Here is a 15,103-nt window from a genome sequence, read left to right as displayed (position 1 = left end):
GAAAACTGGTATCTTGTAAGGGGGGATCCATCAAAATGACAAAATAAAGGTCCCAGATAAGGTGGGCGAACTTTAATAAAATTAGCCATTATTTGTACTGGACATACATTTTTGTTTTTCTGCTTAGAAATAACGATTGTTGTTCCAGAACCAAACTGATCAGTTTTAGATGACGTCAATAAAATCTCTAATCTAAATCTTGCATCACAAAGCTTTATATTTTCAAATTTTACAGTATGCATCTGCTTATTTTTACAATCAACTGTTATTTCACCTACTCTCATAAAACCATGAAAGGCTAGCGAAAATGAAGCCATAAACAGTTTTGTCTCATACCCGTTTTTGCAAATCACCGCCAGTGACCTCAATAATTTTTTCCAATATATCTCTCGTTATGGGTAATCTAGTGTCCTTTTGATTTGGGCCCCCCAACCTTTTTATTCCTTCAATCAATTTTCTGACAACAAATTTCTGTGTATTGTCTTCTAAATTGTTGATTTTATTAAAGTAACTTAAGCCTGAAATATAGCCAGATACTGTTGAGTGGGACAATGTCTTTCTAAACATATAAACAATGAATGATGTCAAGTCATCAAGCGGAATAGGCCAGACATCAGAAAAACCATGATTTTCTCTGAATTTAACAAATATGTCCATGCTATGCAAATATGCTTTCTGTGTACTGGGTGCTAATGAATTTATAAGTAAATGATTCATTTCAGTTCTGAAATCATCGACAGGAATTCTTGTGAGATTGCTGCTGGAGAACTGTCTGCATTCGGGACCAAGTCCATAAAACGTTGTTCCTGAAATCGAGAAAGAGCATCTGCGATTGCATTATGCTCACCCTCAATATGTTGTGCCCTAAATTGTATGTTATTGTTCATAGTGAGAAAAACTAGTTGTCTTATCAATATCATAACTCTCTTTGATTTTGATGTTCTTTTGTTCACAATGCTTACTAATGCCTGATTATCTATTCTCAACAGAATCTTTTTATTTCTAAATGAACGACCCCATATCATGAACGACAGCACGATGGGAATAAGCTCCAAACATGTTATATCCAATAAAATGCTAGTATCAGCCCAACTACTTGGCCACTGGTATTGTACCCAGTGACCTTGAAAATAAGCTCCACAACCTAATAAAACATTACCTGCACTATCAGTGAATAATTCCAGACTTTCATTAGTCGACCAAAATCTATCAGGAAAATAACACTGACCATTGAATTGATCTAGAAAATTTAGCCAAACTCTAGCATCTGCTTTGACCTCTGAATTCAATCTGACAGTATAATAAGGCTTTCCATTCTTAATTGAAGCTATCAAATCGTAAAAACGACGAATAAAAGCACGGGCTGATATAATAGCCCTTGAACAAAATGCCATTAAACCAGTAATTGATTCAAGTTCCTTCAGTGCCATTTTCTTTTTCGACAAGACCTGATCAAGCATAAATTTAAGTTTATCCAGTTTTTCAGGGGGGATTCTAACCAACATAAGTACTGTGTCAATTTCAAGGCCTAAAAATGTGATACATGTGGTAGGACCTACTGTTTTATTCTCTGCTAGTGGAACACCTAGCTGCCTACATACTTCATTAAAAGTGTCCATCAAAATGGTACAATTATCCGTTGAACTTTCACCAGCAAAGAAAAAGTCATCCAAATAGTGGTCTAAAGTCTCAATGCCAGCTTTCAATGCAACTGTTTTATGCAAAAAAGTGGCAAATTTTTCAAAGAGGGCACATGATATAGAACAGCCTTCAGGCAGACATTTGTTAATATAATATTTCCCATCAAAGAAAATTCCCAGAAGGTCAAAATCAGCTGGGTGAACCAATAAAATTCTAAAAGCCTGACTAATGTCCATTTTTGCGCAAAGCACGTTATTTCCTAATTCAGAGATCATCCCAACCACTTTATCAAAAGAAGAATACTTTACTTTACAAATTTCTGGATCAATGAAATCATTCACACTCCAGTTTAGAGGATATGACAAGTGAGTTATAAGACGCCATCCACCGTCATTTTTTGAAACTACCCCAATAGGAGATATTCTTAAAGTTGAAATTGGTATTTTTGAAAAGGGGCCCAACATTCTACCAAGATGCACTTCTTTTTGTAATTTTACATTCGTTTCAGTTTTGTGAACTTCTGCCGAAATGAGATTGCTTGCAAAACTCGAGATCCTTGGACCAGTATAGTTTAATCTAAACCCCTCTATAAATCCCAATAATAACATTGCTGCATCAGTTTTGTTTTCATAATTTGACAGTAATTCTCTTAAAGATTTAATTTTGACTGGGGTTTTGCCTTTGTCCCATAAATGCTCCAGGAGAACGGAATCTTGTGTTATTTTGCATTTGCCTAGGTGCAAAGGGTTGAAAATTAGATGCTGTTTTTGTGGTGCTGATCTGAATCTCTGAACAATCCCAGGTGACTGAGGATTATTAGAGTTAGTCACTTTGCTATTAGTGCAATATATAACCGGATGTACCCCACTGCATTTTAAACAAGCATGTTTGTATGTGCAATATTGTTGGGTGCACGTCCCATTATAATTATATGCATAGCATTTCAGAAAATTGTTTGTTGGTTGTTGTGCAATATTGAACTCTGGCCCATTAATTGGACCTGCTGGTTGCATATACAATAACCATAGCTCAGTGTCTATGACAGACCAGGATCCAGCAGGCTCCTGTGATCTACGTAGTCTAAACTGTTCATCATACAATTTCCATCCTAAACCTGCATAGCGTTTAGCCCCTAACCTGACAGTTTGCATATACTTCAACAGTTCTTGGAACTGAGATGTATGTATAGTACAATAAATACTGATATATATTAAAAAGGCATCCGTCCATATACCTATTGTGTTAATTCTTGTATCCTGTTGCTTAGGTTGTAATATAATCTGTCCCTGATTAAATGTAAGTGTTTGATTCACTCCTGTTATGTTTTGTGAATTATTTAACAAACTGCCCATATCTACATATTCCCCATTTATTACTTTTTGTTTGACATTTTGCGATGCGTTTCGCGCTATGTCATCTGACGCCTTAACCGTTTCAATGGGTAAGGCATAACCTGTGTTAATTAGGGGTTGGTGTAATGTTGTATTACCTGGAGCAGAGTAAATTGTTTCTGCTGGCAGTGTTGCTGGGATCATTATTGGACTGTGTGGTAGTACATTAGTTGTCACTGTGTTTGAGCCGAGCTGTACAGGTGGTGTTCCACTTGTTCTAGGTAAATTCCTAGGTAATCTATCTGCAATATTAGCAGTCGCCTCTTCCTGTTGCTGTTTCGACTTCTTTGCAGCAGCCGCTGCGCCTCCATTATTTGCCCTGCTTGTCGGCACCCTTTTTCTGCCGGACCTCCTATACATGATCTGAAACTTAAAGTGTATGTGTTATCTTCATTCAAATAAATACATGTGCTTTACCTTATATATATATATAAAATATTAAAAGTGAATATCCAAAAACATACGTATTTCACAAATCTCTCTCCGATTATATGCCTATAGTTTGCTCTTTCGTGTTATTCTCAGGATATATAAACTAAGAATCAATTACTACTTACTAAAATGATTGTTTTGCCATTTGTGCAAATCCGAAACATACGAGTTTATCAAAGCCGGTTCCGGTTTTTATGCCCACCGTTAACCGGAAGTTTGTCATTACAAGTTTGTCAATAAATAGAGTCGAAACACTCAACTTTTTGCTCATTTTTGTCCTGTATTTAGATGAACTAAGTTATCGACTGCATCAATTTATATGCTGACAATAAGCTATTTCAAAATTTCATTGTGAAAATATTTGGTTGATTTGAAAACCCTTTATACCACTAAAGTACGGCAATAACAGTTATAAATTCCTTCACATTTTCAAATTGCATAAAAATATAATGTCTAACACAATCTTGGTTTGATTTATTTTTGGCTGTGACCGTTTACTTAAATTCGACATTCATTTGCACATTAAATTTTTGTATGTTTTTAAATGTCGTTTTTAACTAAAATTTCAAGACATCGGGATTAAATCGATATCAATCCGTCTTTATTGTATATCAAAATAAACTTATAGCCCTTTATCAAACCTATTTCAGGTGTTATTTCAACTTTTTTAAGAAGATTATGTTCTCGTCCAATTTTCGTCTGCTGCAATCTTGCCGACGTATTTCGAAAAGACCAAAGCGAGGTTGCGATCAAACTAATCAACACAAATGTTAAATACCCAACAGTGAACCACCACCTGCCCAAATTAAAATCTTCGAGTTTGTACCCAATGGATAACGGGCTTTAAAATTGTAGATTTTAAATCCTTTTGGTGATGTAGGGCGGGCGCGCGGCGGCCGTCTGCTAAACAATGTCCTTTAAATAACATAAAAACGCTTTGGTGATTTTTATGCCCCAACTACGATAGTAGAGGGGCATTATGTTTTCTGGTCTGTGCGTCCGTTCGTCCGTTCGTCCGTCCGTCCGTCCGTTCGTTCGTCCGTCTGTCCCGCTTCAGGTTAAAGTTTTTGGTCAAGGTAGTTTTTGATGAAGTTGAAGTCCAATCAACTTGAAACTTAGTACACATGTTCCTTATGATATGATCTTTCTAATTTTAAAGCCAAATTAAACTTTTGACTCCAATTTCACGGTCCACTGAACATAGAAAATGAAAGTGCATGTTTCAGGTTAAAGTTTTTGGTCAAGGTAGTTTTTGATGAAGTTGAAGTCCAATCAACTTGAAACTTAGTACACATGTTCCCTATGATATTATCTTTCTAATTTTAATGCCTAATTATATTTTTTATCCAATTTCACGGTCCATTGAACATGGAAAATGATAGTGCGAGTGGGGCATCCGTGTACTTTGGACACATTCTTGTTTTTCCAAATTTAAATAATTGCTTGAGTGTTTCCTGTGACTAAATGAAGGTCACGTCCATTTTCACGATTTTAGCTTTCCTCCTTGTTGAGTAATCGACACTTTTAATATCCAAAAGTGGTATTTATAATGTGATGGGGTCCAAATTTAAACTGTGTTTGATTTCAACATAAATTGAATACATGCAAGGTTCTTTAAAATGCTGAATCTAAACCTGTATTTATTTTCATTATTATTTAGACAATACCACATTGTGGTCCCAATGGTTTATAAACAATGGTATAAACTTTTGTTGAATTTCGTAAAAAAACATGAATTCTTGGTTTTTTTTATATGCTGATTCCAGCATTGCTTGAGTGTTAAATCATATCTAATTTTAGACAATTTAGTCATCACCGGTTTTTGTTATTATATTATTGATTATGATTTGAAAAGTTTCATAATAGCTATTTATCTAGTTTAAGCTATTTTCCTTTGCACAGAAAATATATGGATTAACTGTGTTTCATTTCAACATAAATTAAATATAATAGGGTTCTTTCAAACACTGATTGACTGAATCTAAACCTGTATTTAAATATTAGATTTCTAGATATTAGAAGTTGGTCCAAATCAGTGTCCAAAATTAAACTTTGTTTGATTCAACCAAGGATTTGTCTTACTATACAAATTCAAGATCCAACAAAAAATAAATTTATGGGTTTCTTTAAAATGCTGAATCTAACCATGTGTGGAGAGATTTTGAACTGTGGGCTCCTTTACCAAATTGGTCTACATTGAGGTCCAAAGAGTCCTAAATTAAGCTTTTGTTTGATTTCATCAAAATTGAATTTTTAGGTATCTTTGATATGCTGATTCTAACAATGCACTTACGATTCTGGATATTTGACCATAAAAGGTAAATGTCCAATTTCAAATAAGTCAGTTCTTCGACTTCATTCATTTTGTGTCTCAAACCTTTGCTGTGTCAAATATTTAATCACAATCCAAATTCAGAGCTGTGTTAAGCTTAAATGTAGTGTCCATAATTGCTCAACTGGTCCGAAAAATCCGGTTTGCTGTCACTCTGACAGCCTCTTGTAATACACTTATTTTAAAAGTTCACCAATTCGACGGTGTAATCAAATCTTTGAATATTCACGGTTTGTGTTAGTATAAATATATTGAGTTTGTAATCAGTGAATTAAAATCAAACTAAATGTTATTTATATACATATATATGCATATTTATGACCCCCCCCCTCATCTATGGCTCTACAATATGTCGATACCTGTACTTTGTTTTGCACAAGTCATGTTTTCTTTGACTGTTAATGACGTCTTTTGTGGCAAGCCGTTTTACTATTTATTCGAATTTCAAGATATCTCCTATAATATATAAGATATCTTATAAGATAAGATAAGATAAGATAAGATATTTTTATTTCCAATTATGGGCCCCAAAGGGCATAAACATTACAACATCAATAATTTTTTCATAATACAATACAAACAATGAGATAAAAAAGTTAAACTATTTAAGTTCTTAAAGAATACGTAGATAAAGAATCTATAGTATGTTGGTTTTTTTTTTTAATACTAATGCATTTTATTACAAGTGTGGTTGATATAGATAACAAACAAGCAGCCCAAAAAGAAAAAAAAAGAAAAATAGATATCCACATATGTATAGTACACAAAAAGTTGGATCAATTAAATATATAATAATTAGCCAAAAAGAAAGTAGAAATTAAACATGTCCATGACTCATCCTGTGTCAGCAGCAAATAGGAAAGCATTATGGTTTCCTAAAGGCAGCTGACACCAGGGGACGATACCTTATGGGCCATAGGCATGTAAAATGTGTGTAAATGTCTCTTTCCTACCTGTATCAAAAGCAAACAAGGAAGCATCATAGGTAACTTGAATGCAGTTGATACCAGGGGACGATGCCTCAAGGATATAAGAGAACATTTGAATAAATAATATATCTTAACAATTATTTTTTTTTTTTAATCGGCTAGTATGTTTGTGATATTCAGATGAATATAATTTTCTATGTCCAATCAAATGTATATACACACATAGATTTCCTTTAACTAATCTTCACTAAGGAAGATGTTTGTATATAAAATTACATATTATTTTAAGTAACTCAACATTTTCTACACTAAATAACCAGATAATTTTGCTTTGACTGTTCATATGATTAAAATAAGAATTATATTGTGCAATACTAGCTAACATACAATTTCTATCATCCTCAAATTTGTTACAATCAAATAGAAAATGAGCCTCATCTTCGACAGTATTGGAAGAACATTTATTACATATTCTGTTAATTCGGGGAATACCCTGATATCTACCTAATTCTATTTGTAATCTATGAGAAGATACACGTAATTTAGTAAAACTTCTTCTAAGTTCAAAATTCTTGATCAATGTTAGATATTTTTCAAAACCAAAATTTGTTTTATATAAAAGGTAGGTTTTCAGTTTACTGCCTGAAAATTTATCTATTTGTTTATAAGATATCTCCTTTCATATATAAGATATCTTATATAATTTCATTTTTATAAGATATCTCATATATTATATAAGATATCTCATATATTATATAAGATATCTTTAATGTTATATAAGGTATCTTTAATGTTATATAAGATATCTCATAAAGTTTATATGATATCTTATATACTTTATAACATATCTTCTAAAGTTTATAAGATATCTTATAAAGTATATGAGATATCTTATAAACAATTTTTATATAAGATATCTTATAAACAATTTTTATATAAGATATCTTATATAATTTATAAGATATCTTATATAGTTTATAAGATATCTTATATAGTTTATAAGATATCTCATATAGTTTATAAGATATCTTATATAGTTTATGAGATATCTTATAAATACAATTATATAAGATATCTGATAAATTATATAAGATATCTTATAAACTTTACTACTTGTTTCTTCTTTAAATAATCATCCTATTTAGCAGTCACGATATATTGGTATTACTGAAAATAGTATTATTTTAAAACTGAACACAGGGACTCTCCATACTAATATACATAAATACAGAAATAGTATAGAAAGTCCCTGCTGAACATATTGAATGGTAATAAACTAGTAATAAACACCGCAATTTGTCAAAAGGAAATGACATAAGGGGAAATTAGCAGGCTCATATGCAAATTTCATAGATATTTGTTTGTGATGACTTATTTAGTTCTCTTTCAAAATGCAATACGTTCATATGAAGTAATTATAAATATCACATCCTCGTGTTACGGTCTAAGATTGCAGGCCAAGACTTTCACCGTATATCTTAGAAATAATTAATGGTAGGCATGAAATAATATTATTTTGATGTATTACCTAAGTTTGATTCTCAGCTTGCCGGATTTCTTAATCAAACTATGACTATTAAAGATTGGTAGACTACAGAGCAGCGGTTTTCTTCCCCTCTTGTGGGATAAATTTAGATATGTTGTTTCCTGTGACTAAATGAAGGTCATTTAATTTTTTATTACAAACCAGCGAGTTAAAGTTATCATGGTTCTTATATAAAATGGCTGTTTAAAATCTATTTATTCAATATTTTATTGACATTTCTTTTTCTTCTTTAAGTTTCTAGCGATCCTTCAATTATTGAAGATTATTCGCTGGGCGTCAACTATATATGATATAATCCTATATAATTTTATACAAAAAAGTCTTCCTTTAGTTTATGCATGTAGATGGAAACAGTCTTAACTTTTTATATTTAATCCTTAATTTTGAAAACTGCATTTTTTTTTTAAATAATGCATTTTGTACAAACTATAAGTCATGTAGGTGCCAATCTGAAATTAATCAAAATCTAACAATTTCAGCACATGAAACACCAGCTTAAACTATTTCTTAGTAATTTTTAGTACTGAAAAGTATTAAATAACTTTTTTTATGATTCAAGCGATCACCAGAACCACGACTTTAGAAAATACTGATTTCAGGATTTTATAGTCATTTCCGGTCCGTGTGCTGATCCAATTTTTAGTTCATACGAAAACATATATGATGATAATTATAGGGAAAACGGTACTATTTATTCTGCCATAGGCGACAATATTAACATTTTCTAAATTTACCACTTTTTAAGATAAAAACTTGGATAAAACAGTTATATGTTGTGTTAGTACTTTATTATTGTGTTTTAAAAATTAAAGCCAAATAGTATCATGACCAACTTCCAACGGAGCTTGTTTATGTTATCCATGCCCACCGTCATTTTGCACCAAATTTATGAAATTTTGCAAGTCTTTTCGAATAATTCTCTAGAAAATATATCAATAGGTTTCAAAATTTATATTGTAAATATACACACTGCAGTTATTCATAGATAAATAAAAAATATAGTGTACCCTTACATCCAATCACAGCGCTCTTAAGGTGGATCCCTACAGATATAGCAAATTTTTTTTCACCATTGAATTTTTCTTAAAATTTGCATACATATACTATACAATGGCCTCTATGAAAATTTGTGTTAAAAATAGTATGTCACCAGACTCGTTTCCATGGTAACGGTCACCAAAGTTGGTACATCACGTGTATGCATAAATACATACCTGATGTAGAAACTCTGGATTTTTTTCAAGCCTTTGAAAGTATTTTGAAGGGTTTGTTCTTCATTTATTACAAAATTATTATTTAAAATGTAAATAAAACACAAATAATGGCAGTTTTATTCATTTTCATTGATTTCGTCTCTAATTTCATCAACACTGCTCCACAAAAAAAAAACACAGATTTTGTTAAAAATTTCTATTTTTCTTAAATTTCCAAAAAAATGGTCCAATGAATATTTTTTTAAATTTGACATAAGATGGTCATAACAATGAGCTTTAAAAAAAAATAAAAAAAAATATGGGTCACCAGACTATTTTTTGCACGAAAAATGTTTTTGTGACCCCTAACGAAACAGTGATCAACAGCAGTTTTTTGTATATCTTTCATCATCAGTGATCAAAGTGTGACATATGTTGTCATATCCTTTGTTAAACTAACACAGAATAATACAGTTTCACAAGGCAATCAAATGAGAACAATTATTTGGTTTCTATGAACAACGGTTACCATGGCAACAGGACATGAAGTTGGAAAATTCAAGTTTTTGCATTGTTCTGATGTGCAAGATTAACAACCTAACAGACAATGGCAGATCAAATACCATGATTTCAGACCAACAACACATGGCTTCTATGTAAATGTAAACAAATATTATGATACATTGTAATGCAGCTTATATTAGCATTACTGTGGTCTTAAATGAGCAAAATAAATTACTCAGAAGTTAGCGAAAATCACCAAATATATTTTTTTTTTAAATTATCGATTCATAGGTAACAGTCATGCAAGTAAATGGATTAAAAAAGACTTTGTCACCTTTTCCACAATTAATGATTTAAGTTTGATGAAGCATAATGATAATACATTATATATTTCAGTTGTCATAGTAACATAACCAAAAAATGATGAAATTATAACTTTTTCAAAGGTTTTTCAACTTTCTTTATTTTGAATGCCTCAATAATCAAGCAAACATATAACTGTTATATTTACAAATGTGTAAATAGTTTACTCCTCTGATTCAGTCAAGTACTTATTGATAGTCATAGCATTATTAGAGTTCACTGTGTTCTCAGTCAAAATTATCAATCCTTCCATATTGAATAGTACATGTTGCTCCCAGTCAGATATAGAATATTACTATTAGTGGCAATTTTTTTCTTTCAAAATCTTTGTTTTCTGGTTATCTGTTTGCCTCTCTAATTTCTTATTCATACTTTCCCAAATTTTCTACGTAAATTTTCCAGGGGAACATTCTGTTGCTGCATTTACCTGAAAGTTTAATTTATTTATTTGTAATGAAAAGGTGTAATATATACTAATAAACTACTAAATACAGTAGAGATCCCTCGTTGATTTTTTCTTAAAATTTTAATAGAAGGTCAATTTCAATGTGTACTTTTCAAATATGCAAAGAAAAAAGTACCTTCATGACTTACTTTTTGAGATAATTTGGTTCGAAATTTGCATATTTGGAAGAAAATCCCTGAAATTTCATAAATTATGACTTTTAAAGAAAGTAACAATACTTTTGAATGAAAAGTCATAACTTAACCGGGTTTTTTGTAAAATATTCCCTTGATCCATGGCATCAACATGCTGAAACAAGTTTAAGGTTAAATCAAATCATCATGTTCCGGATTTAGATTGCTATATCCGAAATAAAGAAATTGAACATATTTTTGCGTCTTTTCGGCAGTGCAGAAAAAATTTGATCGTTGATTTTTTTCCTGAAATTTTGGCGGAGTGTTCTTGAAACAGTACTTGATTGATTGCAAAAGAAAAAAATTGGGGTCCATGTGCTTGTTTTTTCAATAAATAAATTTGGTGTATTTACTGTCTTCTGATTGGTTAAAAGTATTAGTTTTATTTTCAATGTTGTCAATTTTTATGGCGACACGCCCACTCTGACGTTGTGTATTCATACGCCAACATGGGTGTACGTTGTTATTGTTAATATAAATAATATAAAAAATTCTTTGAGCCTTATTTTTGATAGAAATTTATTTATAATGAATGGCAATAATTTATTTTGAATTTATTGACCCATAAAATAAATTTTTGACTCTTCACATTTTACATAATCCGCTTCGCGGATTATTCAATGCGAAGAGTCAAAAATTAATTTTATGGTTCAATAAATTCAAAATAAATAATAGCCATTCATTAAATAAAAGCCATAAACCTTAATTTTTTACGACGTCTGTCAGTATGGCGCTAAATTACGTTAAATTTAGTTTTAATCGCAACAACGTCGTGTAAGCATTCCCGCCGTACACGAGTTTGCAGGTGTTTTTCAAAGCGTTGATACTTATCATAAACATTTATAAGATATGGTAAATCATAAAATAAAAAAAAAACATTTGTGCTAAACATTTACGAAACGAAATTTGGACAGGAACCTTTTCATAATAAAAAAAAAAGACTATAAAAAAGAATTCTAGCAGATTGCTTTGTCAGATGTACGGCAAAAAAGAAATAAAGGTGCATCTCCGTCCGACATTAGTTCTAAATTGCTTCATGAACTGTAAGAGGATAGACAACTTTATTGACATCACAAAATGTGAACCAACTATAAATTAAGTGAGGCGATACCTTAAATTGACAACAGTATAACCTTCAACAATGACAAAACCGATACCGTATCGTCAACTTTAGGTCCCGACGTACTTTGATTTTGATTTTATTTTTACATTCAAAAGATAATTATCTTTCAAATTTAAATTATAAGCAGTACTTCTTGTTTTATAATAAGAGCTGTTATGTGCAATTTAACTCATGCCATTATTGCCTCAATCGACCGAAAATGAAGTTGTAATATAATATTTCATAGGAAGTGCAGCAGCCGGTATAAGAGAATAATATTGAAAGATGTCTTTATCAATAGATAAGTTACATAACCTTTTTTTACGGCGTATACGTATGAATATTGGCGTACTTGTTTGTCTGGAAGTAGAGCTATATTGAAAACAATTTGTTCGTCTGTCCGATCGTCTAATTATACGACGAGTTTTAACGTGTGTACACTTTCTGATCTGTCCGTCTGCAATTAGTGTAAATTTGCCGATACTTCAATTTTTATCTCTCAATACATTGAAGTATAATAGGGACGTGCTTATACAAATAAGAAGACGTGGTATTATTACAAATGAGGCAAATCTCAATCAGAGACCAAATGGCTTAACGACTATAGGACATCGGACGGCCTTCAACAATGAGTAAAACCCATACCGCATAGTAAGCTATAAAAGGCCCCTATATATGACAAATGCAAATCAACTCAAACGGGAAACTTACGGCCTGATTTAAGTACAAAACAATGAACAAAATACAAATATGCTGACCAATACCAAAAGACACCATTTAATTACAAACCCTTTTAACAGCATGTGAACGTGCGTTTTCTTGTTTTGGTCTATTACATCCAGTTTCATATACAAAAAGAATACATCCAATTAAACAAACTAACGTGTGACAATTCTGCATCTATTGGTAATATTTTGCTTAAATTCAAACCAAAAACGACACCAATATTTTTTTTTGAAATCTTTTTAACGGACTTTTATTGACAGTTTTTCTACATACACATACAATATTATATATCAATTAAAACCGGCAATTTTTTTTTATGTACCAATTTCAAGTCCAGAACAGAATGAGACACTCTCTTTTTTATTATTTTATTTACGAATAGGGGTGTTATACGACCTTGTCCACCAATGAGGGTCTCGCACATGCAGTCGGTTTTGTTATTTCATTGATAGTCTGTTAAATTTGGCCTTACAATGTACAATGACAATTCTCCGTAAAACTTGGAGGCTGTCAAATTCTAAACAAGAAAAGAAAAAAACTTAACTATTTTGATTCTGATATTTTTCAGTGAAGATAGTATTATTTACTTCGAATTCATTATCAATAAATGAAAATAACTGTTCTCGTCATGAAAAATATTGCACAGCTGTACAACACTCCGTAGTAATGACTTTTGTGTATGGATTTCAACACCAGACCCGATTCGGCCACCCTATAACAATAGATTTTGTTAAATTTTTACTCATTAATCACGGGTTCCTACGTTTTCTCATTTCTTTAAGTTTCATTAAAATGACATTTGAATGTCATAAATGTGTAATTAAATATTTGCCGCTGGACGTTAAGTAGCTACCAATACTCATAATTAGCTATTGCAGGTCGTTATGTTCCGAATTGTGTTATTGGGCCGTGCAGTTTTGGCAGTTATTCAGTACCAGACTAAAAAGCTCCACAATTCTTCTTCCGTCTTTCCATGTCAGTACTCTCTTCCGTGTCTATCACCATTTCATCAATTTCGTCATGCAAAATTGTATTTGATTTATTTTTGTACATCTCAAGTATTTCCTTTAATCTCACTGCTCTTCGGTGGGTTTCTCCGTCTTTTAGAAACGTCATGGCCACTTTTTTAGCAGGTACTTTTTTGAAATTCGCGCAACCGAAATTAATGACGTCAGAGAATATTCCGCGAAATATGACTTATTCTAAAGCGACGTCGCGAAATGTTAACGTTCTTATTAGAAACATCGCGAAATTACAACGTTCTGGTTACTAACGTCGCGAAAACAACACGGACAGTTTTGAAAACGTTATTATCTGCCCCTGCTACTGTATCGTATTCCCTTAAGGTTCAAAATAAGGAATTGAAAAATATGGCCGTGTTTACACCTTCAAAATTACTATGAGTACAGACAAACTGGTACATCGAGGAAAGTTTTAAGGCATGGCAGGAACTAGATATATAAAAGTTATATGAAGTCTACGTTTCAGAAAATTATAAACTTACCTGGATTTTGATGTTCATTTTTTTCCAGTCTGCAGAAGATAGCAAAATAAACAAACACCCGAGTTTCATTTGATACGGTCCACTCAGTTACACAGTTTAAACCTGTTAAATCACCTATTGTTTACAGGTGTCTATTGTCCATCTATTGTCCATTTAAATCAATACTACTCACAACATTGATTATATGAGGGGAGCTTCTCAATCGTTTTCACTACTTAGTTAATTTTTGCACCTTCTGCAGGAACGAAAAAAAATGGATAGCAAAATCTAGAAAAGTTTATAATTTTCTGAAACATAAAATGCATTTAAAATTTATATATCTAGTTCCTGCCATCCCTTAAAACTGTTGCAGGTGTATAGGTTAGTCTGTACTCAGAGTAAAATTTGGGGTGTAAATACGGCCATTTTAGCCCAAAGGTTATGATGAACCTTAAGTTGACTTCCTACGCCCTGTCTTGGGTACACAAAAGGCCAACCTAATGCTGGGAAAATTAAATACTACCGTTTTCCCTATAAGTAAAATTGCAACATTAGTGCTCTCATGTGTAAAATTCTTGCCATAATTTTATGAAACATAAAGCAGAGGTTTACATTTTAAATCGTCAATGTCTTGGATGAGTTCATAAACCAGTGCAGATCAATTATTTTTTCAAATAGTTACACCAGAGACATATAATACATTATATGTCTCTGGTTACACCGCTTGGAAATATCTATCAATTATCTCTATAGAAAATTGCCTAATTAACATTCTCATGTGTACATTTATTGCCAGATTTTTAAATTAAATTTGAAATTACA

At 31.8% G+C, this 15,103-nt stretch overlaps 3 protein-coding genes across 3 annotated transcripts in view; 2 read left to right on the top strand and 1 right to left on the bottom strand.

The window, feature by feature from the left end:
- LOC139491009 (uncharacterized) overlaps nucleotides 1-6,893 on the top strand; it is a 335,932-nt gene extending 329,039 nt beyond the window's left edge. Inside the window, exon 5 of the transcript XR_011656448.1 lies at nucleotides 6,279-6,893. The gene's annotated coding sequence lies outside the window, so the exon portion shown is untranslated. The remainder of the gene's footprint in view (nucleotides 1-6,278) is intronic.
- LOC139492722 (uncharacterized) overlaps nucleotides 1-15,103 on the top strand; it is a 108,939-nt gene that overhangs the window by 41,841 nt on the left and 51,995 nt on the right. The window lies entirely within an intron of this gene.
- On the bottom strand, nucleotides 202-4,124 carry LOC139491005 (uncharacterized). Its single transcript, XM_071278246.1, has 2 exons — nucleotides 4,106-4,124; nucleotides 202-3,401 (listed from the first exon to the last, which is right to left on the bottom strand). The coding sequence occupies exon 2, from the start codon at nucleotides 3,390-3,392 to the stop codon at nucleotides 714-716; it is 2,679 nt and encodes an 892-aa protein (XP_071134347.1). The 5' UTR covers nucleotides 3,393-3,401; nucleotides 4,106-4,124; the 3' UTR covers nucleotides 202-713.

This window comes from Mytilus edulis, chromosome 10, assembly GCF_963676685.1.
Source record: "Mytilus edulis chromosome 10, xbMytEdul2.2, whole genome shotgun sequence".
Taxonomy (NCBI): Eukaryota; Metazoa; Mollusca; class Bivalvia; order Mytilida; family Mytilidae; genus Mytilus; species Mytilus edulis.
The sequence above is the reverse complement of the archived record's forward strand: the minus strand, read 5'-3'. Positions and strand labels throughout refer to the sequence as shown.